The 25,471-nt window shown below is 54.6% G+C and overlaps 3 protein-coding genes and 1 long non-coding RNA gene across 15 annotated transcripts; 1 reads left to right on the plus strand and 3 right to left on the minus strand.

Annotated features, from left to right (window-relative positions):
* On the minus strand, window positions 1-6,076 carry SPEF1 (sperm flagellar 1). Of its 9 annotated transcripts, XM_033415821.2 has the most exons (8): window positions 3,375-6,076; window positions 2,166-2,277; window positions 1,659-1,815; window positions 1,432-1,471; window positions 1,124-1,184; window positions 787-910; window positions 585-688; window positions 1-439 (listed from the first exon to the last, which is right to left on the minus strand). In XM_033415821.2, exons 1-8 carry the CDS (start codon window positions 3,481-3,483, stop codon window positions 118-120), a joined length of 1,029 nt encoding a protein of 342 aa, XP_033271712.1. In that variant the 5' UTR covers window positions 3,484-6,076; the 3' UTR covers window positions 1-117. The 9 variants fall into 9 exon arrangements, with proteins under 9 accessions (XP_033271712.1, XP_033271711.1, XP_033271713.1 ...); XM_033415820.2 differs by having other exon boundaries at window positions 2,166-6,076; XM_033415822.2 differs by having other exon boundaries at window positions 1,659-1,849; window positions 2,166-6,076.
* A 136-nt stretch (window positions 6,077-6,212) lies between these two features.
* On the minus strand, window positions 6,213-9,125 carry CENPB (centromere protein B). Its single transcript, XM_012538877.2, has one exon. It carries the CDS (start codon window positions 8,838-8,840, stop codon window positions 7,041-7,043), a length of 1,800 nt encoding a protein of 599 aa, XP_012394331.2. The 5' UTR covers window positions 8,841-9,125; the 3' UTR covers window positions 6,213-7,040.
* A 3,005-nt stretch (window positions 9,126-12,130) lies between these two features.
* LOC117198572 (uncharacterized) lies at window positions 12,131-19,575 on the minus strand. 2 transcript variants are annotated; one of them, XR_004479761.2, is made up of 3 exons: window positions 14,179-14,741; window positions 13,718-13,772; window positions 12,131-13,292 (listed from the first exon to the last, which is right to left on the minus strand). It is a non-coding gene; the product is annotated as an uncharacterized LOC117198572 (long non-coding RNA). The 2 variants fall into 2 exon arrangements; XR_007472216.1 differs by lacking the exon at window positions 14,179-14,741 and adding an exon at window positions 19,448-19,575 and having other exon boundaries at window positions 12,132-13,292.
* Window positions 14,777-24,184, plus strand: CDC25B (cell division cycle 25B). 3 transcript variants are annotated; one of them, XM_004285292.4, is made up of 16 exons: window positions 14,777-15,166; window positions 15,941-16,047; window positions 16,667-16,718; window positions 18,376-18,417; window positions 18,602-18,638; window positions 18,892-19,014; window positions 19,128-19,250; window positions 19,440-19,574; window positions 20,042-20,122; window positions 20,241-20,420; window positions 20,609-20,704; window positions 21,220-21,282; window positions 21,424-21,522; window positions 21,734-21,867; window positions 22,595-22,706; window positions 22,869-24,184. In XM_004285292.4, exons 1-16 carry the CDS (start codon window positions 14,967-14,969, stop codon window positions 23,007-23,009), a joined length of 1,725 nt encoding a protein of 574 aa, XP_004285340.1. In that variant the 5' UTR covers window positions 14,777-14,966; the 3' UTR covers window positions 23,010-24,184. The 3 variants fall into 3 exon arrangements, with proteins under 3 accessions (XP_004285340.1, XP_033271594.1, XP_033271595.1); XM_033415703.2 differs by lacking the exon at window positions 15,941-16,047 and having other exon boundaries at window positions 14,781-15,166; XM_033415704.2 differs by lacking the exon at window positions 14,777-15,166 and having other exon boundaries at window positions 15,941-15,959.
* Window positions 24,185-25,471: the final 1,287 nt, after the last annotated feature.

Raw genomic sequence — 25,471 nt, forward strand, 5'->3', positions numbered from 1 at the left:
AGGAGAGCATACCTTTAATGGGGGCAGCCCAGACATTCTTAACATAACCCCTGTGAGGGGAGGGCAATTGGAACAAGCACAGCCCATGTCTTCCCCACTCCTGGCTGAGCTCACTCCTCACCCCTTCAGCTGTTGCACTTTCCAGCCTCCAGCTGGGTCCCAGGTGAGTGCCCAGGAGGGGCGAGGAAGCCCCTCAGGTGTCTGGGGCAGCTTCCCCTTTGGCCCAGGGCACAGAGGACTAGCCTGGATGGAGACGCTGCTGTCATCAGAGCTGGGCGGGGACCGGGTTCTAGGGGTGCGGACCGAGCTGGGGGACCACCCCCCAAGGCCCAGCACAGGGAGCACCAAGGCAGAACCCCCTCTGGTGTCAGGCACTGCTTTGAGGTGCATGCCAGGTCTCTGCATGTGGCTTCTAGGTTCTGGAAAGCAGTCCATTCTCCTGACCCGGATGGAGTGGAAGGAGGGGGCTCAGTCACCGGGCTCAGCTTGGAGGGTTCCTGTCCCACTGCCCCCCATGCTCACTCACACCCCAAGAGAGGGGAGGCGCTCTTGTCCCAGGAGGCTCATTGGAGCCGCTGGCTCACCGCTGCTTACGCTCCGCCTGCTGGAGCTGCCAGGAGAGGTCTTCGATGCGCACGTTCTTGAGCTGGAGCAGGTGCTCCAAGCGTCTCACCTTCATCTGCAGGACCTGGGAGGAGCCCCATAGAGGTCAAGCCTGCAGCCTGCTGCCCCCGCCCCTGTGTTTCCAGGCCCCAATCCCCCAGCGCCTTCCCAGTGCGCCCTCACCTGCACAGTCTCCTGCAAGGCCAACAGCTCCTGCTCCTTTTCAGCAATCTGGAGGACGAAGCTTCGGTCGCCCTGCAGCGCCTGGCTATACCCCAGAGGCTGGGGCACAGGCAGCCGGCCCACCCTGGGGTGAGAAGCAGCTTAGCCCAGGCTTGGATCTTGGGCCCCACCTTCACCCTTCCAGTGTCCCTCGACCAGGCCTTCTCTCCCCCCCACCCTCCCCCACCCATCCCTGACTTCCCTACCTTTCCAGGTGCAAACCTCACCCTCACCTCCTAGCCATGTGCATAGGGAGATTACCAGGGTTGGTGAGGTCAGGAGCTCCCAGTTTCCTTACCTGAGCTGCCCCCCTCCCTGGGGGTCTGGAGCACCTTCCCCTCGGGCCTTCTGGGACAAACCTGAGACAAGGCAAGTGTAGGAGTAATCCTGATGGAGCCCTGTTTTCCTGTCTTCCACCTCCCCACACCCGCACCCCTTCCCCCACAGGAAGGAAGGACGGGAGGAAAGTTCCTCCTGGGAGGGAAGAAAAGTAAAGGCCACTTTACCCACATCTAGTAAAGGCCACTTTACCCACATCTAGTAAAGGCCACTTTACCCACATCTAGTAAAGGCCACTTTACCCACATCTAGTAAAGGCCACTTTACCCACATCTATGTAGTCAGTGCCATCCTGGGGAGCCAGCTCCTGAAAGAACCCCCAGGGTCTGCTGTGAGCTCAGGCTGCCCACCCGCAAAGAGCACCTCCCCCACCCCCCGCCCGCCAGGCTCCCTTTAGCCAGGCACCCTTCTCCCACACTTATTGCTGAGGCAGAGCGTTCTGCTGCCTGGGAAACTCCCCCAGAGCAGTGCAAGAAACTTGAATGGGGTGGCACCTGTAAGGAGCTGGTGCCCTGCTTCCTGCGCCTCTGCTGCTCCTCCAGGCACTGCCTCAGTGGAATGAGCACCAGCTCCACCACGCCTGGGGTACACTGTGCAATCTTGTGCATCACGTCATCTGGTACAGAGAAGCTCAATTTGTTCAGCACCTTCCTGGGGGGCAGACACAGGGATGGTGGACTGGCTCCTGGGGGGGATGGAGTGAAGGGTTGGGGGATGGAAAGGGGTGCAGCAGTTGCAGCCCTTCAGTGCACAGCCTTGGGGGAATGGAAGGGCACCCAACCTGAGCCCAGTGTTTATATGTCTCGAGGGTCCTTGTCACCTCCCCAAAAGAAGAGTCGCTTGATTTTGTTACCAGACAGATTCTGTCTGCATTGTCCCTTCCCAGCCAGCCACCAGCCTGGACTGTGGAGACCACAGGAGGTGGAGGGGCTGGGCAGACCTTCCTGGGATCCCAGTGTAGGGGCTGGAGATCCCACTAGTGTGCCCAGGTATTCTGCTACCTGTTCAGGTGACCCCAGTTGCTCAGCTTCTGCTGGAGAGAGTTAGCAGGAACATAATTGTGCATCTCCACCATCTTGGGGAAGTAAAACTTGATGACCTCTGCGACCAGGACTGAGGGAGAGGGGGTGGGAGCAGACATGGAAGTTGTAGAGATGGGTAAGGAAGAAGGGGGAGGGAGAAAGAATGGGTGGGATGGGAGAATCAGGGTTTTCAGAGCGGTGGGGCCAAGCGGAGAGGTGAAGATGTGGAAAGGGGTAAGGATGATATGGAGGTGAGGTAAGAAAGCAAGATCAGTGATCAGCCAGAGACAAAAATTCCAGCACACCCCAAAGGAGCTGCACTCCTTTGCCATTAACTCGGGGCATATAAAAACTAAGGTCTCTAGTCCTCTATGAGTCTCAAAGAGAACGCTTCAGGAGGCTGGGGCCTCACTCTAGGAATTGACATAAATACACACACACACACAAAATGACACAGAGATGCAGAAACATACACAGACACATACTTCTATCACTGGAGTTCTAAGAGACAGTCACCAACACACACACACAGAAGCACAAAGTGTCACCAATATACACACAGAGAGGTGCATACTTCTATTATTAAAATCCCAGGAGACAGTCTTGGACACACACCTACACAATCACAAAGAAACATGCACACAACATCCACACTCATACATACAGGACAGAACATGTCAACACACATATGACCAAACACATGCTCAGACTCCCACAAGACAGATATATAGAATAGAAGAATAGGCATGCACACACACAGAAATGTACAAATACATACACAGAACGCATCTTAGTCATTAAAGTCCCAGGAGGGAGTCACAGACTCAGACACACACACACACCACATGCATAAAGGATAGAACATGTATACATAATATGGACACACACATGCCCACATACCCAAGATGCACACTTCTACAACTGAAGTTCTAGGAGATAGACACCCCTCCCACCAACCCACCCCCGCCTCCGCCGCCACAAGCACACAAGCACAAGAGACATGTATGCACACACACCCCGTACACCCGTACAGACAGAGAACGCGTAGACACACAAGGACATACAGAACACACCCAGACGCGCACGCGGACACACACACACGCTGGAGCTCACACGTCTGACACACACACACACACACACACACACACACACACACACACACACACACACACACGCTGGAGCGCACACCTCCGTCACTGAAGTCCCGGGAGAGATTTCGCTTGGGCCGGGACAGAGGGATGTTGTCTACCCACAGGTACAGTTGGTGCAGCGCTTCCTCGTCCACGCTGCCCGCCATTGGCGCCCTCAGAAAGGTCAGGCCGTTCCAGCCGTGCAGAGTCCAGGCCCAACCTCACGACCCCTCAAGAGCTTCCTCTATCGCCACTGCTGCCACCCAGATCCTCCTCTGCCTCTCTAACCCAGACTCACTTCCCAGCTGGGAGCGGCCATATTGTTTTATGAAACCATGGCAACCATACTCGAGTCGCCGGGGGAGCAAGGGCTTCTGGGAGTTGTAGTTTTCCCCCTCCAGCTACCTCCTCTCAGGCCCCAGCTTTGAAAAGGCGGTTTGTCTTGTCCACCTCCCAAGAAATCACCTCTGCCAACTGCTCACCAGACATTGGCCCACTCTAGGAACTGCCAAAGCCAACCAGGCCTCCAGAACCCCTGCATCATCCAGGGTCCTTTAGCAATCAGTCCCAAGTGAAGTCAGCATCCCAGTGTTTGTCAGCTTTATCTGGTGGTCCACTGTTAATCACCAGCAGCTTCACATCTGGACTGTGTGGTAGGCTGGGTGACAGTGCCTCCTTGCTAGGTCCCTCCTCAAAGCTCTGTGCTCATAGGGCCATCCCCACACCACTGACCCCCACCCCCCAAGTAGTGTCCCAGTGAGGCATTTTATATGTAACCCAGACTCCCAGGGAGAGCACCAGAGCTCAAGGCCAGTGTCTTGGGCAGGTCATTTATAGTCCTGAACCCTATTTCCTCCTTCATGAAATGGGGATGGTTCTCACCTACCGTCCCTAAGGAGTAATACAGAGAATGGGAAGGGTATTTACAAAAGCCCTGTATTTGGGGACTGGGGGAACAGGGGTTAGTTATAGGTACAGGAGCTTCAAGAGCTCCTGTAGACACTTCCACATCCCTCATCTCCAAGAGCTATTCTTCCATGGGTTAGAAACTGAGTCAGGGGCTTCCCTGGTGGTGCAGTGGTTGAGAATCTGCCTGCCAACGCAGGGGACACGGGTTCGAGCCCTGGTCTGGGAAGATCCCACATGCCGCGGAGCAACTAGGCCCGTGAGCCACAACTACTGAGCCTGCGCGTCTGGAGCTTGTACTCCGCAACAAGAGAGGCCGCGACAGTGAGAGGCCCGCACATCGCGATGAAGAGTGGCCCCGCTCTCTGCAACTAGAGAAAGCCCTCGCACAGAAACGAAGACCCAACACAGCCAAAAATAAATAAATAAATAAATAAAAAGCTTTTTTTTAAAAAAGAAACTGAGTCAGTAAGCAATTCCTTTAGGAATATGGTTAGGGTTAGGAATTCCTTAGTAAAGGGGCACTTCTAGAGTCAGCCTGGGGAGAGAGCTTGCTTCTGCCACATACTAGTGGTTTGGCTTTGGGCACATTACCGAACCTTTCTGTTCTGTGTTTCTCATGGTTTTACCTACTTCACAGGGGCTTTGTGAGCATCTAAAGTACTTAGCATAGAGCCTGGCACACAGCAAGAGCCCTATTAATGCCAGTTGGTGTTATCATTAATGAGATGATCTCAGTTCCAGCAAAAGAGGTGTTCCTGTTGGCAGGAGACAAATGGAAGTATTTGCCTTGTTGGTATTTGAGGTGAGGGCCTTGGGTTGGCCAGGGGCATCTGGGGAGAAGGCTACTGCTCCCACATATTTACTCCAGAGCAGGCCAGGGGGTAGGCTGGGCTTCCTTGTCTCATCCTCCGGGGCTCAGATGGGGACTGGATGGGGGCCAGAGTGGGGGCTGGGAAGCCCAACTGCTTTTTTGCTTTCACTTAGTTCTGAAGCCTTCAAGGTCTTAAGGGAATCCCTGAGAGTCAGAGGTACGGAAGGGAAAGTCATTCCACCTTCTTGTTTAAAAAGATGACTTGGATAACTGCCTGCAACACCCCCCACCCCACCCCCACATTCCAGGGTGGAGAGAGGAGGAACTGTGAGGAGGTGGGGGCAGGGAACCACAGGGGTGATGTGCCAGCCTCAGTAGAGGTGGGAAAACCGGTTTGGGGCCCAGAGCTGCTGCCCTGCTCAAGCTCAGGCCCTCCCCTCACTAGAACCACTGGGGCCTGAGGGCCTCAGTGACAAAGGGCCCGGGAGGGGTGAGCTGGCCCTGAAGAGAAAGGTTGGGTAGGATCAGCAGAGGGCCTGTCCTCACCTTTGGATGGGGGTGGGGGGGGTCTCCAGAGGGTACCACACAGGGAGTGGCTAACCTCTTGGGGGTGCAATGTGTCCCCAGCAATTTCACCTCCATCCTGACACTGTTCCCAAGGATAGCCACCAGAATTGGAAATGCCAATCACTGAAAGGCCTAGAGGACTCCCTCTTAAGGCACCATACAAGAGATGCCCTGTATGCCCCTACAAACTCCAACCTGGACCACAGGAGCTGCCCCAACACTCCTTTCTTTCTGCCCTCCGACCCCTCTCCTGCAGGGATCTTCTTTAATGGTCCTTGATAAGCCTAGTTCCGAGGTGCCCAGTTTAATTTGGCCCTCCAGGGACTGTTGGCTCCCTCCCTCCTGTCCCAGCCAACTGACCCAAAAGTTTTAACCCCAAAGCAGTGCAAGGCCCAGCTTGCTCAAACCCACCCCCAGGCAGGTGCATTGAAAACCCCTCCCACCCAAGCCTAGGCAACACTTAGATATACATGTTGCCCCTCACCCTGGTCAGGGCTTGGGCTGTAGCCACTCTCTCAACATTTGTTCCACCAGAGCAAGGACCAAAGGGAACCGGGAAAGAAAGTGTCCCCAAGACAGACGCAAGCCCAGACCATGAAGGATGCACCCTTGGCTGTTAAAATGTCCACTCCCACAAAAGGGGGGTGGACAGATTTATTGAATTCAGACTGGGAAAGGAGCAGCTGGATGGCTGGACTCTGGGCCCAGCCCCAGGACCCCTGCCCAGGATAGGGCCCTGCCAGAGAGGGAGGAGAGGCATGGGGCCTGCAGCTGCCCACAAGGGAAGTGCCCATTACCACTCCTCTGGAGGGCCTCTTGAGAACCTCCAATCTGGAAAGAAAAGCAAGGGCCAAAGTAACATGGACTGGGCCAGAGGAAGGGGTTGGGGAAGTGGGGAAGCAGGCAGAGGCAGGCCCAGGAGCCTGCGGTTAGACTGTGCTTCTCAAGGCGGCCTCGGGGCAGGGATGCGGGGCTGCCAGCCTTGTGGGGTCCTAGGCTGGACTTTTCTCTGGAGCCCTTCCCAGAATGGCTTTGGGGTCCCCCCCACCAAAGACCTGGTGTGGATGGCAGAGGGGAGAGGCACTCTCTGGCCAGGAGCTTCCAGGGTCCATCCCTGGCTGCTACTGTGGCCTAGTCCACTGATGGCACGGTGTGGTAGCACCGGACAGCTCCCCACCCTCCCCACCTGGTCCCCCAAGCCCAGGGGCAAATAGGGAGGAAAGAGGATTCTGAGAAAGAGGCAATAAGCAGGCAGTGAGGCTGACACCAGCCCCAGGCCCTACCGCGGTGACTGGGCCTGTCACAAGACCAGGAGAACATCACTAAAGGATCTGGGGTTCCCCACTCTGGCTCCATCCACAACAGCTGCCCAGAGAGTCCTCTGCCCTGGGCTGGTGCTGCCACATCCGGGTTGGAGGCATGGCTAGGCCCAGTGGCTCAGCTTTGATGCCCAAGACCCCGAACTCCTGCCTGCCTGGCATGGTTCTTCCTGGTCACGTGGACCAAGTCGTGTTCCAAGTGGAGGATGTGGCTTTGCACACGGTCATCAATGGGGAAGGAGGTGAGGTACCTCTTGACCATAGCAAAGTAAGCCATGGCCTCCCCAAAGCTGGGTACAGGCACCTCATCACCATCCTCATCATCATCTTCGTCATCTTCGTCCTCCTCATCATCATCTTCCTCTTCTTCCTCACTGTCTGACTCAGAGTCCTCCTCACCTTCCAGGAAGTGGAGGGTAGGGCACTGGACCTCCTCCTGGGCACCATAACCCCCGAAGCTGCCACCAGCCTCCACTACTCCCTGGGCCCAGTCCTCAGCCTCCAAGCCTTCAGAAGAGCTCTCCTCCTCCTCCTCTTCCTCTTCATCACTGTCATCAACATCACCCTCCTCTTCTACCTCCTCTTCTTCCCCCAGCTCCTCTCCTTCCCCCCCTTCCTCCTCTTCCTCGCCATCTTCCTCCTCCTCCTCCTCCCCTTCACCCTCCTCTTCCTCTTCCTCCTCCTCCTCCTCCTCCTCTTCCTCCTCCTCGCTCTTGAGGGCAGTAGTGATGGTAGCATTAGGGCCACCCCCAAAGCCAGCCTCACGAAAGCAGGTGGCTATGTCCGAAGGTTCCACAGCCTGCCAGGCTGCAGCAACGAAGTGCAGGGCCTCCATGAGGCCTAGCTGCAGGCCTGAGCGATCCTGACCCTCTAGTGCTGCCATGGCCTTGAGCAGCATAGCCTGGCGGTAGTGGCCCTTCACCTGTTGGACCACTCCACGCTCCAGCGGCTGCACGGTGCCTGGCGGGAAGAAGGCCAGCTGCACATGCCTCAGGCCCGAGGTATCCAGGGACTGGGCTGCCAGGCGGCCAGCCAGCAGCAGGACTCGCCGAGATTCTGCAGCCATGCGGGTGTCCAGGGCCTTCAAGTACTTGGCCAGGGCCTGGGTGGTGACACCACCCTTAGAGTTGGCGGTGTAGTCGCAGGGCAGGCCGGCTTGGCCTGCACGGGGCTTAGCGGACTTGCCGGCTACAAGTGGGGGAAGCTTCTCACTGCCATCTGCATTGGCGCACAGCAGGACACTCAGGCGCTGGGTGGCCTTGCGTGCCCGTCCATCACTGCCACACAGCCCCGCGGCCTGGTCGGGCAGGAAGTCGTACCACAGACTGGTCTCAGTGGCACTGAACACGTCCTGGGAGGCGTAGCCCTCGGCCACCGACGGCGGCTGCTCCTCCCGAGCGCGCCAGCCCGTGGTACCCCCACCGCTGCCCTCCGAGGGCACCGTGGGCGGGCTGGCGGGCGCCGCTGGGGGCCTGGGGGCAGCGCTGCGCGACCGGGCGCGGGCCACGCCGCTGCAGGACACCACACCGTGGCGCCGGCGGAAGCGGTCCAGCCAGCCGTTGGAGGCAGTGAAATCGTCCATGCCCAGCTCCTCAGCTATACGCAGAGCCTTCTCCTTGAGGATGATGCCCTTGACCGGCAGGCCAGCGGCGCGGATCTGCTGGAACCAGGCGATAAGCAGCCCCTCGAGCTTGTCGTAAGGAGACAGCTTGTTGGTCTTGCGGCAGGTGGAGGCTACACCGTACTTGCGCTCCGACGCCAGGATGGCGCGCTTGTTCTTCAGGATGGTGCTCAGCGTGGACGGCGGGATGTTGAAGCGCCGCGCGATCTCGCCCTTGCGCAGGTCCGGGTTCTCCTCCACCTCCTGGATGATCCGCGACTTCTCCCGGAACGTCAGCTGCCGCCGCTTGGGGCCCATCCCGGCGCGCCCCCCGCCCCGGGGCCCGGCGCCACCGCCGCCGCCCCGGGGCGGGGGGCCCGGGCCCGCGGCGGGGGGCACCTGGCGGCCTCTCCTGCTCGCCCCGCCCGAGACAAAGCGGCTCGCGGGGCGGCGGGCGGGGCGGCGACCCGGCCGGGCCGGGGGCACCTTCGGGGGCGCCGGCGGGCGCGGCGCCGGGCGGCGGGCGGCAGGCGGCGGGCGCGGGCGAGAGCGTGAGGCGCGGGAGCGGAAGCTAGGAAGTGCCGCGACGCGGGGAGCTGGGAGCGCGGCGAGCAGGGCGGAGCGGGTAGAGCGGGATCTCGCGGGAAGCGCGGGGACGCCCGGCACCGCCTCCAGCCCTCCGTGCCCACCCTCCTCCCCGCCCCGGACCGACCGCGCGGGGGCGCTTCGGCCTGCTTGAACGGCCAGCGCTCGGGCGTCTGGTGACCCGCCGGCAACGGTGCGGGCCGGGGCGCTATGCCCGGCCTCTGCGCCGGGTGGGCAGCCATTTGTTGCTTATAAAGAATAACAACTATGTTTTGTCTTTTTTATTTTATTAAGGTAAAAATAACCCACGTTTTTTGAGGAAACTGAAAAGTAAAGGAAACTAAAAAGCACCTTTCACCCCAACACCTGGAGAGATGCGCAGGTCACATTTTGATACATGTACTTCCAGTCTTTTCTCTAGGCGCATGCAGTTTTCTTTAAAAATTTATCGCATAAAACTGGCATCAGACGATATAGACTGTGTATTGGCATCTCCTGCTGTTTTATCTGGCATCAAGTGATGAAAATATTGCCTTACTGATAAAGTACTACCAACAAACTTTTTAATAGTTGCATATTGTTCCAATTATGGTTGAACACTAATCGATGAGGCCTATTGTTACATATTTAGGTTATTTTTATAAGCAACAGTATAGTTTTAAATCTGGTTGATGATGATCCCACAATTCATAGATAAACACTGATAACATCTCGGTGTCTCACTTTCTGTGCTGTTCCATGCATTTAGCCATAAATGTGTTTGCACCTACAGAAATAATGTCATGTATGTACATAAGCATACATACATACAAATCCCTGAAACCTCTTCCTCCACCAAACACATAAACATGACAAATTCTTTAAACAATGAATGAATTGCAGTGTTTTTTTTTAAAAAATCTTAAAGTAGCCTGAGGAGTAGGCAGAGAGGAAGGCTGTGACCCAGAGGGACAGGCTGAGGATCTGGGGCTGGATGAGGCTTCAAGAAAATGGGTGTAGACGAAGAATAAAATAGCACCAAAGACAGTGCCGGGGTTCTCCAAGGTTAAGGGCTCAAGAAAGAACTAACAAGAAATGCAGGAGGAGCAGCTGAAGCAGTAGGAGGAAATTCAAGCTCCTATGCTGTTCTGGAAGCCAAGGGAAGAAAGTATAACTCACTGCTATTTCAGTGTGCATTTCTCTTTTCATATGTTTATTGGCCATTTGAAGCCTGAGAATTTTCTAGTCATATCTTTTGCCCTTGTTTCTCTTTTGTTGACTTTTAGGAACTCTTCATATGCTCTGGAAATAAAATCTTTAAATATATTGCAAATATTTTCTCCCAGTCTGCCACTGTCCTTTTACTTAGCCTAGGGAATCTCAGATATGAGAAGTTTTTAATCTTTAAGTAGACAGGTCTGTCAGTTTTTTCCTCTATTGCTTCTGGATTTTGTGTCTTACTTAGAGAGAGCTTCTCCCCCTTCCCCCACCCCAAGACATAAAAAATATCCTTCCAATCACAAGGTCCAGAAGAAAACTTGGGAGATTTTTTTCCTTTAGGAGCCAGATCAATGCTTGGCCCATAATGGGTGTGAGGTCCCTGTGCAGAAGTAAATGTAGGACCACCTGGCTGAGGACTCCTTCCCACAAACCCTCAGGAAACCAAGTCTACAGTTTTGGAGGTTTCATCCATGTGCGTGTATGTCCTCCTGCCTCCCCACCCATCCTGACTTATAATCAATGGTTGTTTGGGTGAAATGACTATAGATGAGCTTTTTTTTTCTACTTTGCTGGATTTTCCAAGTTTTCTTCAATAGCAAGTACTACAGGCTTTTTAAAATGAAAAGGAGAACTTCCCTGGTGGTCCAGTGGTTAAGACTCTGCACTTCCACTTCAAGGGGCGTGGGTTCGATCCCTGGTCAGGTAGCTAAGATCCCACATGCTGTGTGGTGCAGCCAAAAATGTTTTTAAAATAATAATAAAGTGAAAAGGAAAATGGAAAGTTTGCTGAGAGGCACAAAGGATAGTGATGACGTAAGTGGAATGGGTATAGGCCTCATGGGCAGCTTTGGACAGCCTAGGCCAAGAGAAGGGAAGGTGGACTGTGGACTTTCCTAAGGTGGAGAATTGGAAAGATGGCACATTTTCATCACTTTATAAAGAAATCCCATAACCTTTAGCTATCATCTCCCTATCCACTCCCTGCCCCTTCCCTGGCTGGCCCTAAACAGCCACTAATTTACTGTCTGTCTATAGATTTCCCTGTTCTGAACGTTTCATATGAATGGAATAATAGCATATGTGTCTTTTATGACTGGCTTCTTTCACTTAGCTTCATGTTTCAAGATTCATCCATGACATAGTATTTATCAGTACTTCTTTCTTTTTTTATGGCTGAATAATATTCTGTTGTACAGATATATGACATTTTGCTTATCCATTTGTCAGTTGGTGGATGTTTGGGTTGTTTCTACCTTTTGGCAATCATAAATAACTGCTATAAATATTTATTTGCAAGGACATATGTTTACATTTCTCTTGGGTATATACCTACGAGTGGAATTGCTGGGTCACATGGTAACTCTATGTTTAAATGTTTGAGGAACTGCCAGATGGAGATCATGTTCTTTTAATTAATCTAAAAATTATAATTATGTTATTATTATAATATTATTCCAAATTATGTTCTTTGGAAGATATTTTCAAATACAGAAAAGTTTTAGGATAAAACCATTTAATCACCATTAATTCCATCACTCAGAGAATACCCTTCTAGGATACTTATCTGTGCATTTTTTTTTATAATAAAAAGAAAATTTATTTATTTGGCTGCGCCGGTCTTAGTTGTGGCACGGGGGTCTTTTAGTTGTGGCATGTGGAATCTTTAGCTGCGGCATGCGACCTCTTAGTTATGGCATGTGGGATCTAGTTCCCTGACCAGGGCACAAACCCAGGTCCCCTGCACTGGGAGCATGGAGTCTTAGCCACTGGACCACCAGGAAGTCCCCTGTGCATATTATTTTTAATGGGACCACGCTTGGCATAATATTTTTTAGCCCGTATTGTAAAGATCTTCTCATGTCAATAAATATCTACATCAATGACTTTCAAAATTCTTTTACTCTAGGAACCCTTTCTCCAAAAGATCATTTTCCAAGAGCCCAATAGGTAATCATTCAATAATCAGCAATTATTATTGGGCTTGCCAGGTGCCAGGCATCCCGACCCTCCCAATACCTGTTCTCTTTAAATGCTTCAGCTATTGCACAGTATAGAGGAACCACTTTTTTGTCTAGTTCCCTATTGAAGGACACTCAGCTTACTCTCCATTTTTCATTGTTATTATGAACATACATCTCTGTGTACTTTTATCACCTTCTTAAGAGAAATCTCTAGAAGTAGGATATGGGGGTTAGAGACCAACCTTGGGCTTGGGCCTATTCAAGGTTCTGGGAGATGGGAGGAGAGATAAATGACTTGGTCCCTGTTCCTCAATAACTCAGATTGAGAAAATGAGATTCAGGAAAGGGAAAAGGAGATTTTGATAAATAAAGTCCATTCCTTCCAGCAGTTTCTCTTTAGGACTTCATTCTATGCATATCTGTTGCATCATTTAAATAAATGTTCAGCATTAGGGAATTGAGTAAAAATATCAAGTAAAAGAAAGCAAGGTATAAAACATTCTGGCAAGTCCAAATTGAGATGTGCTGTGTGTGTAAAACGCACATTGGATTTTGAAGGCTTGGTACCAAAAAAAAGTATGTAAAACATCTCATTAAAAATTTTTATATTGATAACATGTTGAAATGATAACTTTTAAAATAGGTTAAATAAAATATTAAAGTTTCTTTTTCCTTTTTTTTTTTAAACACCCTTCCTTTATTTATTTTGTAATTTATTTATTTTTGGCTGCGTTGGGTCTTCATTGCTGTGCTCAGGCTTTCTCTAGTTGCAGCGAGTGGGGGCTCCTCTTTGTTGCAGTGTGTGGACGTATTGCAGTGGCTTCTCTTGTTGCGGAGCACGGGCTCTAGGCAAGCGAGCATCCGTAGTTGTGACACGCGGGCTCAGTAGTTGTCGCATGCGGGCTTAGTTGCTCCATGGCATGTGGGATCTTCCTGGACCAGGGCTCAAACCTGTGTCCCCTGCCTTGGCAGGCGGATTCTTAACCACTGCACCACCAGGGAAGTCCTTTTTTAAATGCGGTTACTAGAAAATTTTAAATTACATATGTGGCTCGTATTTGTGCCTCCCATTTTGTTTCTATTAGCTAGGACTGTTTAGACTGACTCCAGAAGAATATGCAACAAATTATAGTAGTGACTGCCTCTGGGGAGGGGCCCTGAAGATTTGGGTGGGGTGGGAGACATACTTTTGTCACGTCCCCACCCTCCTCACCCCTCTCAGATGGGATTGGGGTCTTCCCATTCCCTTCCTCCACATGTCTCCTGGCCCACCCAACCCCCTACCGCCATGCCCTCCCTTCTGCCACCCCCACCCACTGCTCCTTGGCCTGAAGGATTGGGGCTGCAGGGGAAGGAACTCAAGGCCGCGGCTCCAGCATTCCTGAGCTGCGACCTGACAAGCCGGAGGGCACCTCTCCCCGGGGGAGATGGGGTGCAAGAGTAGCTTACCACCCACTCGCTTTTGGGTTCAGCCTTCCCACCACGGTCCAGGAAAGATGGCTCCCTAGGAGGTGATCAGATAATTAGAAGATGTTCAGTTAAAACTAGTGACAAATTCAGCCTCCCTGATTAAAGAAACACCAATTAAACGTTGGCACCACATTAGCCAAACCATCAGTGGGCATGAGATAATTCCATAACTGGGTTCTGAGGTTGCTGACACCCTCTTTGGCCCTTACGGCCCAAACTCATGGCTAGACCAACCATTAGAGCCTCCTCTGGCACTGCGGGAGAAAACTGGATCCCTTGGCATCACATCTAACCAGAGGCTATGGAAGCACCCATCAGTTACGTGTCAGCCCCCACCGCGGGTCCACCTCCTGCACTGGGGGCTCCCCGTGGGAATTACGCTTTGGGGCCGCTCTGAGCTGCCAGTTGCAGGGTCAGGGAAGCTGTGGGAGTAGAGGCACCTGGGGTGAATCTCAACTCCACCATCTGCACAACCATGTGACCTTGAACGAGTTAATGAACTTCTCTACGCCTCATTGTCCCCGTCTGTAAAGTGGAATGGAGAAAACAGACCGCACAGCACAGCTGTATTCTGCAGACTCCGGGAATGGAGGCTCTCAAGATGCCAACCGGTGCTTGTGAGTGATGTTAAACGGCGGGGGTCCCTCTGAGGCCACCCTGGGGGGTTGTTGCATCCTCTGAGGCCCTCTTCGCTGGAGGCCCTCTACACACCCTCTTCGCTGGGGGCGGGGGGGTGTAGCTCCAAACCACATACTGAGAAGCGGAATTTGGGAAGCCAGGCTCCTCGAACCGTAGCTGGGAGGGAGTGCGAGGGTTGTAAGAGAAACCCTAATTCCTCCACCCCACCCAAAGCCTGGAACTGGGCGAGGCCCGGCTGGTCCAGCCTCCGCGCCTTCCACCACACGGGCTCCGCCCTCGGTCCCGCCTCTCTTCTAACCCGCACCCCCATTGGTGGCGTTCGGCGGCGCGGCCGCTGTTATTTTTCGAATATATAAGGAGGTGGAGGTGGCAGCTTCTGCCAGAGGCTTCCCGGGCTGGTGGCTGGTCCCTGCGTCCCTCCTCCCTTCCCCACCCTCCCCGCTTCCCTCTCCTCCCTCGCTCCGGCCCCGTTGCTCTTCCTTCCTCCCTCCCTCCCCCCTCCACCCCGGGCCGGCTCCCTACCTCGTCCCGGCCAGCTGTGCCCGGCGTCTGTGGGTCGCCCTTCGCCCAGCCCTCCCGCCCCACCGAGATGGAGCTGCCCCAGCCGGAGCCCGCGGCAGCCTCGACTCTCAGTCCGGCCGGCGTGCGCGGTGGCGCCCAGCGTCCCGGCCACCTCCCGGGCCTCCGGCTGGGGGCTCATGGCCTCCTGGGGTCTCCGAAGCGCGCCGCCGCTTCCTCGCCGGTCACCACCCTCACCCAGACCATGCACGACCTCGCCGGGCTCGGCAGGTAGGGCGCCCCAAGGATACTGGATGTGGGGTGAGAGGCCCGCATTAGGGTTTAGTCCCAGGCCTCTTGGGAGCCCTGCCTGGGTGCCAAATGGGGAGGCATCCGGGACAGAGACTGCTTCAGGGGCCCAGGACTAGGGCTGTTCTTGGCCCGCACAAGCCTCTGGAGACCCTCTTCCCCACCTCCACCATGCTGCCTTCCTAATCTGAGCCCAAATCTCCACCATTTTGCCCCAGGCAGGGGATTCTGAGTCTGGAGGGGGAACTTGAGGGTGGCCCTGTTCCCTCCACCCCCAGTTCTTTCCTGGGATTAAGGGGTTAAACTCTGGTCCTGCTCCCTGAGCAAGCCTGCAGCTCCAGCCTGGGTTGTCCTTGGAGCAATAAAGACCAAAGTCTTGGCCATTCCTCCAGAAAGGCTTGTGGATGGGTAGGGGCCTGAAGAGTTTAGGGGAAAGCCCTCCAGGGCTGTCTACTGCCCCACAATCCCCCAGGATGATCCCAGCCCACCTCCTCCAGCCTACCTCCTTGTTCTTGCTCCGGGTTCACCTTCCCCTGCACCCAGGAGAACGTTAAATCAATCAACAAAGAGAAGACACTTAGAGTCTCTGTAGAAGGCCTGAGAAAAGGGTAGGCCCTTGATGCCATCACCTCCCTGGGACAGTGCAGAGGCTGGATGGGCCCTTCAGAGGTGGGTGGCTGGTGGGAACATGGGCCAGCCAGCCCTTGAGCCCCATATTTACCTTTCTCCTTCCCTGGGTCCCTGCTCCCTTCCCAGCGAGACCCCAAAGAGTCAGGTAGGCAGCCTGCTCACATGCCTATCCCTGTCCCGTCGGGCGTCTGAATCCTCCCTGTCGTCTGAGTCCTCTGAATCTTCTGATGCAGGTGAGGCCCAGGGGTGCCAGGGGAGTTTGGGGGGCTGCCTTAGCCTCCCCACTTCACTACTGATCAGACTAACATCCTTACCACAACCTGGTGGGCCCAGCAGCCTCCCTCTGCCCACTTCTGGTGGGGCTTACCACGCCCAGCACAGACTGGCTGGGCAAGGTGGGTGTTGGGTGGGGTCCTCTGCGGGAGATGAGATCTTACCTATTTAAAACCAGGCGCCAAAATCCTGAACCACAGCCCCACCTGGGAGGCATCAGGGCTGAAAGTCTGTCATTTTATAACATTCACTTGCCTTCAGCTTTAACTTTTTCCTTTAAAAAGCCATTATCTCCTCTAGAACAGATTATTTTAAACCAGTTCTAGAAAAATGCTTAGCAGAGTTCTGGTTTAAAGCCTACTGGGAGGAGTTTCCATAGTAAACAGGGAGTGGAGCCCTGTGTGATTTGGCAGTGTGTCAGCCCTTGGGGTCCATGGGTGGGTTTTGTTTCATTTTTCAATATGTCAAGACCTAGAATAACAACAGGCTTTTTTCCCTTTTCTGAATAGGGTTGGGACATGGTGGGGGAAAGTGTGCAGGAAATGCCACCACTTTCAAACCAATGCACTCTGTCCTCAGGTCTGTGCATGGACTCTCCCAGCCCTATGGACCCCCAGGTGGTGGAGCAGACGTGAGTAGAGAAGAGGGACCACACTACCAAGGACGGGGAACCTGCCTTGGGGAATCTCAGTTCTACCCTAAACTCACTGGGAATCCTGGGAGAGCAAACAGACCTCTCTGGATCCCCAATGGGGGCACTAATTGACCTTCCCATGTCCTAGAATTCTGCTCCTTGTCTCATGGAAGGGTCTGCTCTCATGGGAGCAGCTTAGAGTGGGTTCAGGGCTGGGGTGGTAGGAAAATATGGTCCAACTAATTCAAAGTTTTTAATTTACTTTAGGCCAAACAAAACAGTTGCTGCAAGCTGGTTTGGCCCTTGGCCATCCTATCAGTAACTTCTGGTTTCAGTGACATTTGACCCTCTGGCCAACCCCTGGACCAGGCCTTTTGTGAGGGGGAGTAGAGAAGTTGGTGGGCTCTGCTCAACATAGTTCCCTGCTTCTTGGTTGTGGGGCATGAGTAGTACCTTCCAGAGCACAGCTGTTCCCATCCAGCTGATCACGCCCCAGCAGGGAGAGCAGCTGTCAGGCATTACTGGGAACAGCTGGGCATCCGTGGCCTGGGCTAAGGGACTGTGGCTTTGGGTTTAGGGCAGTGGCTGTCTTTCCTCCCATTGCCTTTGATCAGACTGGGCTGGGCTGCAGGTTTGTTCATAAACAGGAAATGGGGAGAGCATTGGGTGGTGGTGTGGGGACTGCACGTTGGGTTTTGATGGTAACACAGAACTGTCCCTGCTTTACCCCCAGGGCCCAGGTGCAGACTGAAAACCAAGCCAATTAAATTGGTCATCCTGATGCCAGGTTGGCTGGGCAGAGCCACCCCCCTACTCGGGGCAGGGGCATCCCCCTGACACTTTAGCCCTCAGTTCCCCCCCCCACCACTGCACCTGCTTTGATGGTTACACAGAAAGAAGTGTGTGTGTGTGTGTGTGTGTGTGTGTGTGTGTGTGTGTGTGTGTGTACACATAGACACACAAAAGCCCCGCCTGGCAGGTGGTCTCTGGTAACATAGCTAGCCTCAGAAGGAACATCTGTTGGAATTCTTTGCCTGCTGGCCTCTTCTAAGTCAGGAGGAGGGGGTAGGACAGAGTCTGGATCCTGGAAAATTCCACAGGAGGGAGGAGAGGTTGTGACCCTGCACATTTGTCGCTAGGGGGTCTGGTACAGCAGACTGAACCAGGCCCCTGTCCTGGAGGATCCAGGACAGTCCCACACAAGGGAGGGAAGCCCAGCCTTTCTGGCATCCAGGCCCTGGAGATATCCACATTGTCAGGACAAGGCCTGTCATCATAGGATGGATGGATGCCTTTCCTGGCAGCCATATGGCCCTGCTGAGGTGATTTGCATACAGGTGGAAGGCCTGTGGGCAGGCTGGTGAGACTGTTGTTGCCTTGGTAACTCCTCAGCCACCCTGCAACCTACCCCAGCTGTCTCTGTCACTGCCATTCTCCAGGCCTCCTTCATTCACGGCAGCCTTTAAAATCCCAGGCTGCCTCTCATCTCCCCTTCCCCTACACCTGGGCCCCCTGATAGTCTGCATTCTTCCTCCCTCCTCTTTCCCCTGGCCTGAACCTTGGCCCTGGCCCTTGTGGACTAAAAACGTAATGCTGGGGGTGGGCGATGGGCTGTGAGGGGAGCTGGGATGCATGGGACCCTTCTCTCTCCTAGATTTGAACAGGCCATCCAGACAGCCAGCCGAGTTATTCGAAAGTAAGTGCTTGGGCCTTCCTCACGCAGGCTCCCCTGCCCTGTGTGGGTGGAGTAGGCCCAGGGAGGGTGCTTTCCCAGGTCCTCCCAAAGGGGTGCACAGGGCTCTGTGGTGGAGGGGGACCCTGCATGCTCTCTGTCACGGCCCAACTCTTCAGCCCTGAGGTGTCCCTGTTTCCTTCTGCAGTGAGCAGTTTTCTATCCGACGCTTCCAGTCCTTGCCGGTGAGTGTCCTTGAGGCCCATCAGGAGGCTCGGGCTTGCTGGCCAGGATTGTGGAGGGGCAGGAGGGACTGTGGTTGGTTCCCAGAGGGCGGACTTGAATCGGTTGGGTGTCCCTGGTCTGGCTCTGGGAGCTGGGGCTTTGGAGGTGGACAGGGGAGCTGGGGGAGTTGGAAGAGGGGTGGGAGAAGGTAGGGCCTGGGCTGGCACCAGAGGAATGCAGCCTTCTGTACCTGCTGCCCTCCTGGCTCTCTAGGGGAGGCTTCTGGGCCACAGCCCTGTGCTACGGAACATCACCAACTCCCAAGCACCTGGCACCTGGAGGAAGAGTGAAGCATGTGGCCGAGCTGCCCACAGCTCTAGGGAGGACAAAGAGAATGTGCGCTTCCAGAAGGCCAGAGTGGGAGCACTCCAGGGAGAGAAGGGGGCTTGCTGGGATGGTTCTCTGGCATTTGATCACGCACCCCCCTCCGCTCCCTGTATTGCCCGCAGGATGGATTTGTCTTCAAGATGCCGGGGAAGCCCACACATCCCAGCCACACCCATGCCCTGGCAGAGTGGGCCAGCCGCAGAGAAGCCTTTGCCCAGAGGCCAAGCTCGGCTCCCGACCTGATGGTACATCAGGAGAGCTGACCCATGCAGGGCAGGCATGCACGCGGGGCAGGTGCCTGTGAAGGCAGCCTGGGGGACTTGAGGGTGATCCTGAGCCCTGAGGCGCTGGGAAACTTTTCTCAGAAGTTTGGGGTGGGGACTGCCTCAGGGCCCCACCCCTGAGTCGTCTGTGTCTATTCGTCACCCACACAGTGTCTCACCCCTGAGCGGAAGATGGAAGTAGAGGAACTGACTCCCCTGGCCCAATGCTGCTTCTCCCTGACCCCAACCAAGGGGGCGGCCGAGGAAGATGATGGATTCGTGGATATCCTGGAGAGTGACTTAAAGGTGAACAGCCTTGCCCTGTCAGGCCCCCTACCTCTCCCTCCTTGGGATCTCAGAAAAGGGGAGAGCTCTGAGCTCCTACAGCAAGACTATGACCTCACTTCAATGTCAGAAGAAGAATTGGAGGTAACTGAGTCACAGCCTGACCTCTGGCCAATCAGAGGAGAGGAGGTGGCTGGTGCTGCAGTGAAGGGTGGATGGGCAGGGCAGAGGGAGGCCTGGTCCTCCTGCATGGCACACTTCTCACAGTTCTATGCAAGCCCCTGCAGCGAGTGGGGCCCTGCAGCTTTCTAGTTCTGGGGGGCTGCCCTGTGCTCGGGCAAAGCGAGGGAGGTGTGAGCAGGGTCAGGGAGGGCTGCTGGCCTGAAGTTTGCTGGGAGAACTGGGAAGCCTATCCTGGAGGACTTGGGGCCTTAGAGGTTGGACCTTTGCCTGCGAATGTAACCATATCCTTGCTGATTTGGCCTCAGGATGATGATGTAGTCCCCCCAGGCATGGAGAGCCTCATTAGTGCCCCACTGGTCAAGACCTCAGAAAAGGAAGAGGAGCAGGTGAGCCTCTGGAGAGGCCCCCCAGAATTTGGAGGGGTGGGGCCCTACCCTCCAGGTGGGATTTGGGGTGGAGAGCAGGGGCTGGAAACTCTGACCCCAGACCTGCCACCTCTGCCAGGACCTCATCATGTACAGCAAGTGCCAGCGGCTCTTCCGCTCTCCGTCCATGCCCTGCAGCGTGATCCGGCCCATCCTCAAGAGGCTGGAGCGGCCCCAGGACAGGGACCTGCCCATACAGAGCAAGCGGAGAAGGAGCGTGACCCCTCCAGAGGAGGAGCAGCGGGAGGCTGAGGAACCCGTGAGTGCCCTCCTTCTAGGGCAGGACTGGGCTTGGCAGGGCTGAGCTGCCACCCTCCAAGTCCACCCTGCAAGTCCTTCTCAGCCGGGTTTGTGGCAGAGGACAGGGTGCAGGGAAGGGGGGTCCTAGCCAGACGGGGCACTGAGGGGCAGCCTCACCCCTGACCCTGGCTGCCACCTGCCTCACAGAAAGCCCGCGTTCTCCGCTCAAAGTCCTTGTGTCATGACGAGATTGAGAACATCCTGGACAGTGACCACCGAGAACTGATCGGGGATTACTCCAAGGTACTAGCAGTGGGATCCCTCAGAAGGCTCGATCCCTTACTGACTGGCCCCTGAGCCCAGCAGCTGCTTCAGCAACTCCCTCTTTCCCCAGAGGCCCCTCGCTTTGTCCTTTGCATCTTATCCTTTATTCTCATCTAGACTCCTGTCTCTCACTCTCCTTGATATCCCGACTGTACCCAAATCTGTACAGGGCATCAGTGGTGTCTCAACCTTGGAAAACATTTCCAAACCATAACATCTTGATTGGAGCTTCTTTGGGCCTCATCCTGGGGCTTGCTTGGCAATACATGGGGGCAGGAGGCATGGGGGTTCATCTCTTCTCCCCATCTTCATTTCCCCTTGGAAGGTTGTTCCCTGGGGATCAGACCCTAGAGGCCCCTCTTGGTTGCTATGGGAACCAGAGCTGAATTTGAAGGTCAAAGCAGGTGTGGCCTTTGGGCTTGGGAAAAAAACTCCATCTTTTCCATCTTACCAATCTCACTTTCTCTCTCCCCTCTCTCTCCTCTTCCCTTCAGGCCTTCCTCCTACAGACTGTGGATGGAAAGCACCAAGACCTCAAGTACATCTCACCAGAAACGGTATGCAGGCATGAGCTATTTTCTGGTGCATTTGGGACTTCTGTTTGCCTGTTAACCTCCCCTGGGGTCAGGCTACGAGCATGGGTCAGCCCCTGCCTGCCCGCCTGAACTGCTGGAACCCACCTCCGTGGCCTCCTACAGATGGTGGCCCTGCTGACAGGCAAGTTCAGCAACATCGTGGAGAGGTTTGTGATTGTGGACTGCAGATACCCCTACGAGTATGAAGGCGGGCACATCAAGGTGAGGCAGGGTGATGGGAGAGGCCCTGAAGACTCACCCAGTTCTATCCTTCCTCTGCCCGGAGGATGAATCAGTAGGGGGTGGGTGCACCCTCTCATGGGATTCTGCCCCTCAGGAGGTGGGGTCACTCATCTGAAAGATGGGGACCGCATAGGGCAGGGTCTCCTACCCAGGCCTAGGGCTGTGGCCTGACCTCTGGCTCCTTTGGCAGACTGCTGTGAACCTGCCTCTGGAAAGGGATGCTGAGACCTTCCTGCTACAGAGCCCCATCATACCCTGTAGCCTGGACAAGAGAATCATCCTCATTTTCCACTGTGAATTTTCATCTGAGCGGGGGCCCCGCATGTGAGTCCCAGCTCCGCCCAGCCAGCTAGTGCTGCTCCTGACCTTCCTCGCCCGGGATTGCGGGTGCTGGAGCCATCCAATGGCCAAGACGCCCAAGCCCAGCCATGGCCCCATCTGGGCCTAGACCTGTTGTCTCACCCGATACCTTGGAGCAGACCTCATCCCCGCTTCCCTGTGCATGGCACGCTCCTCCTGTCTCCCTCTCACTGTCCTTCCCAACAGGCCTCCCATCTACCCTCTGTCCCTTGCCGCCCCCCTCCCCAAAACCTAATTCTCCATCAGTCTCCATCAGTGTCCTTAAAGTCCAAGGGCCCTGTCCCAGTCCTCAGTGACACTGACCCTTCCAGAGTTCAATCGTCCTTTCCTCTCTCCACCTCCTCCTCACCAAGCCTTGTCTAGACCTTCTGAATCTACCTCTTGAACTTTGTCCACTTCTCTCCTTTCTGCCTCCCCTTTCTCAGCCCAGGAGAAATGTCTCTGACAGAGATTGAGCAACTGTCTTCTGGACACAGAACCCCCTTGATTTGCTTCATTCCTTCTATCTCCCCAACCTCTTCTGTACCCAGTTAGCCAGACTGATCTCAAAGTGTTCTTGTGGCGGACATTCCTCCACTCAAGCCTTCTGTGGTTCCCCAAGGCCCTCAAAGGAGTGGGCGTGGGGACCAGGTCCCCTGATGTACACCCACTGCACGCCCAGCTCTGAACCCCACACCCCTGCTTGTCCCAGGTGCCGTTTCATCCGGGAACGGGACAGAGCCTCCAATGACTACCCCAGCCTCTACTATCCTGAGATGTATATCCTCAAAGGCGGCTACAAGGAGTTCTTCCCACAGCACCCGGTACCATGGGTGGGGGTGGCCATAGTCTCCGTGGGAGGGCTGGGCTACAGGGAAAGGGCTCGGCCAGGCGGTAGCCCTAGGAGAAGGAGTAGGGAGGACTGGGTCACCCCACCGAAGTTGCCCATTTCCCCGTATTGATCAACCCATCCCATCCTGCCCTAGACCTTTTGTGAGCCTCAAGACTACCGGCCCATGAACCATGAGGCCTTCAAGGATGAGCTGAAGACCTTCCGCCTCAAGACGCGCAGCTGGGCTGGCGAGCGCAGCCGGCGGGAGCTCTGCAGCCGCCTGCAGGACCAGTGAAGTGCTGGCAACTGTCCCACCCGCCTTTCTTGCTTTGTGCGGCCTGGGCGTCAGCTGCCCGGTGGCTTACAGGGCTGAGGGTCTGCTGTCTGGGCGAAAGACGGTGAGGGTGTCCTGTCTGTCCACCCCAGTGCTGATCCCCTGTCTCACTCCAGTCATACTCCATATCCTGGTGACACCCACACCCCCACCCCTGGCACCCCTGGAAGAGCCCAGCCTGCTGACTTAGTGAAATTGGATTAAGTCTAGTTCAAAGGAAGTATTTTGTGTCTAGCAGGAGCCTTTTTGTTTTTTTTTCTTTATTGTTTGGGTTAACCCTTTGTCTTCCTGTATTCAGAAAAGCCCCCTTTTTTCTAGGGGCTTTGTTTGTATGTATGAGGCTGAGAGAAAGCTACAGCCCCCTGGGATGGGCCACAGCTGTACTCTTCGCTGCCCTAGGATTCAGCACTATGCCCCAGGCCCTCGACAGCACTCCTGAGTGTGTGCGCCATGTTCCCCTTTCTCTTTTCCTCTTTCCTGTCCCTCCATATGAACACCTCCAGCATGGACATGAGCTCTTACTCTTTCCTGTTTCAGTGTTATCTGTAGGCTTGATTTGTCTTTTTTTTTTTTTTTGCCCATCTCAAGATAGTCACAGGCTAAGGTTTAGGTTCCCCCGTCCAGTTGGGGTTAAAGACTCAAATTTCATAACCCACTTGGCCCTGGCTTCTGTTGCCTCAGAAAGGGATGTTATTATCTGCGGAGGCCCTTGGGTGAGGGCTAAGGCCTGCGTCTTGAGCCCACTGGAAGCCCAGCCCTCACTGCTGTGAACCCTGGGGCCTGAACCATGTCAGAACTTGCTGCTGTCTTGTCATGGATGGACAGATGGACGAATGGAAGAGTGGATGGATGGATGGCCATGGATGCACAATGCCTTGTCTACAAACCGCTGAGTTGAAAGTGTCTCAGTGAGGATGACAGCCTGCAGCAGGAGTATACGTGTATCTGTGTGGACAAAATCTTTACACTTTAAGGTTTGGAGATATTCAAAAGGAAATGTCATGGAAGCAGCTAAACCAAGGCCAGCCACCTCTGGATTCTGAATCTCAGGAAATGGGCAGGGCTTCTTGAAGGCCCTGATGAGTCATCTGGTAGGGTCTTGGTTCAATAAAGCACTGAGCAAGTTGAGTAAGGCAGCATGTGTCCTGTGGAGCCCTTGACAAGACTGCGGCAGAAACTGATGGTGGAATATGGCAGGGGCAAGTCAGCAGGTTGAGGCTGGAAGACCCCTGGGAAGGGGGCCTCTTACCCTCTTCCCAAGTCTTGCCAAGATTTTGGATTCAGCCTCCCCATTTCCCTCATCTGGCTGCTCAAGCACTTCTGGGCTCACCCTTCCTAAATTCTGCACCAAAAAGGCAAGAGTGATGCCATCAGTTCTCTCCTCTAGAATTGTCAGTGGCTCACCATTGCCCTCAGATAAACTTAAAAGTCTCATAGCCCTTTAGGACCTAGGCCCTCCCCAGCCTCATTCCTCACCTCTTGCTGAATCAAATCCCAGCAACAGAGTTGCTGTTACATTTCCTTGTCTTTGCATCTGCTGTATTATCCTCAGGAATGCTCTCCCCAATCTGCTTTTCCTCTTTTAAGATTTGGTTTCAAATGTTAATTCCTCCCAGAAGGCTCCCTGCCCTATCAGGGACATGACTTTCCTTTCAGTATCCCCAGCACCCAGCAGAGGTTCCACCACCTAGGAGGTGCCAAGTTCAAGATCAAGAGAGTGGGAAAGGGCCAATCTGGGAGAACCAGTCCCAGACCAAACCTGGGTGTGTCAGGAAATCCTCTCGGAATGCCACAGCAAATAACTCTCCCCCCTCAAATATGAGCTGTGATTGTAGGGAATCCTTTGCAAATGTACAACTAAGACGCTGCCTGATACAGAGTGCACACAGAACATGTCAGGTGTCATTACTGCTTTCTGTCAAAGTTCATCTACCTTGCCGTGATTATTTGCTCCATTTTGCAGATGGGAAAACAGGCTATTTCTTGCCAGAGCAATAAGAAGGGACTTGAGATTCCCAGGCTGGGTCTAAAGGACACTTACCTGGTCTCTAGCTTGTCCCCCTGCCCACCCCAAGTTTCTTATGCTCCAAGGCTTGGTCTTCACTCTTGGTCTAGAGCCCCCTGCAAGGGCACAACCTGTGGGAGGGCCGGTATCTTGAGGGCTGGACTTCTACTCAGGAAGAGGAACTCTGGAAGTCTCCAGAAGCCCCCTCCACTGAGCAGGCAGCTGACACCAAGGCCAGCTTTATTTGGGTGAGGATTTGCCCCAGATAAAGGAAAATATCTGTGCAGACGCCTGAGAAAGAGGGAGAAGTAGAGGGAGGGGAGAGAGTGAGCCCTGGGCACGGTTATGCTGAGACTTGCCTGTACCACCCTGAGGGCTCAAGTGGTCTGGTTTTATGAGGAGGAAGGCAGCTGGATGC

The sequence above is a fragment of the Orcinus orca genome, chromosome 16, assembly GCF_937001465.1.
Source record: "Orcinus orca chromosome 16, mOrcOrc1.1, whole genome shotgun sequence".
Lineage (NCBI taxonomy): Eukaryota > Metazoa > Chordata > Mammalia > Artiodactyla > Delphinidae > Orcinus > Orcinus orca.

Bases quoted from the DNA above. Each gene is read 5' to 3' on its own strand.
- SPEF1 (XM_033415820.2), bottom strand. From the start codon at position 2,518: ATGGCAAAGGAGTGCAGCTCCTTTGGGGTGTGCTGGAATTTTTGTCTC. The intron at 1,185-1,431 runs GTAAAGTGGCCT...GCCTTGTCTCAG, and splicing joins CACTGACTACATAGATGTGG to GTTTGTCCCAGAAGGCCCGA. The intron at 911-1,123 runs GTAAGGAAACTG...TTCTCACCCCAG, and splicing joins CAGGGAGGGGGGCAGCTCAG to GGTGGGCCGGCTGCCTGTGC.
- CDC25B (XM_004285292.4), top strand. From the start codon at position 14,967: ATGGAGCTGCCCCAGCCGGAGCCCGCGGCAGCCTCGACTCTCAGTCCG. The intron at 16,719-18,375 runs GTGAGTAGAGAA...TCTCTCTCCTAG, and splicing joins CCCCAGGTGGTGGAGCAGAC to ATTTGAACAGGCCATCCAGA. The intron at 21,523-21,733 runs GTGAGGCAGGGT...CTCCTTTGGCAG, and splicing joins ATGAAGGCGGGCACATCAAG to ACTGCTGTGAACCTGCCTCT.
- CENPB (XM_012538877.2), bottom strand. From the start codon at position 8,840: ATGGGCCCCAAGCGGCGGCAGCTGACGTTCCGGGAGAAGTCGCGGATC.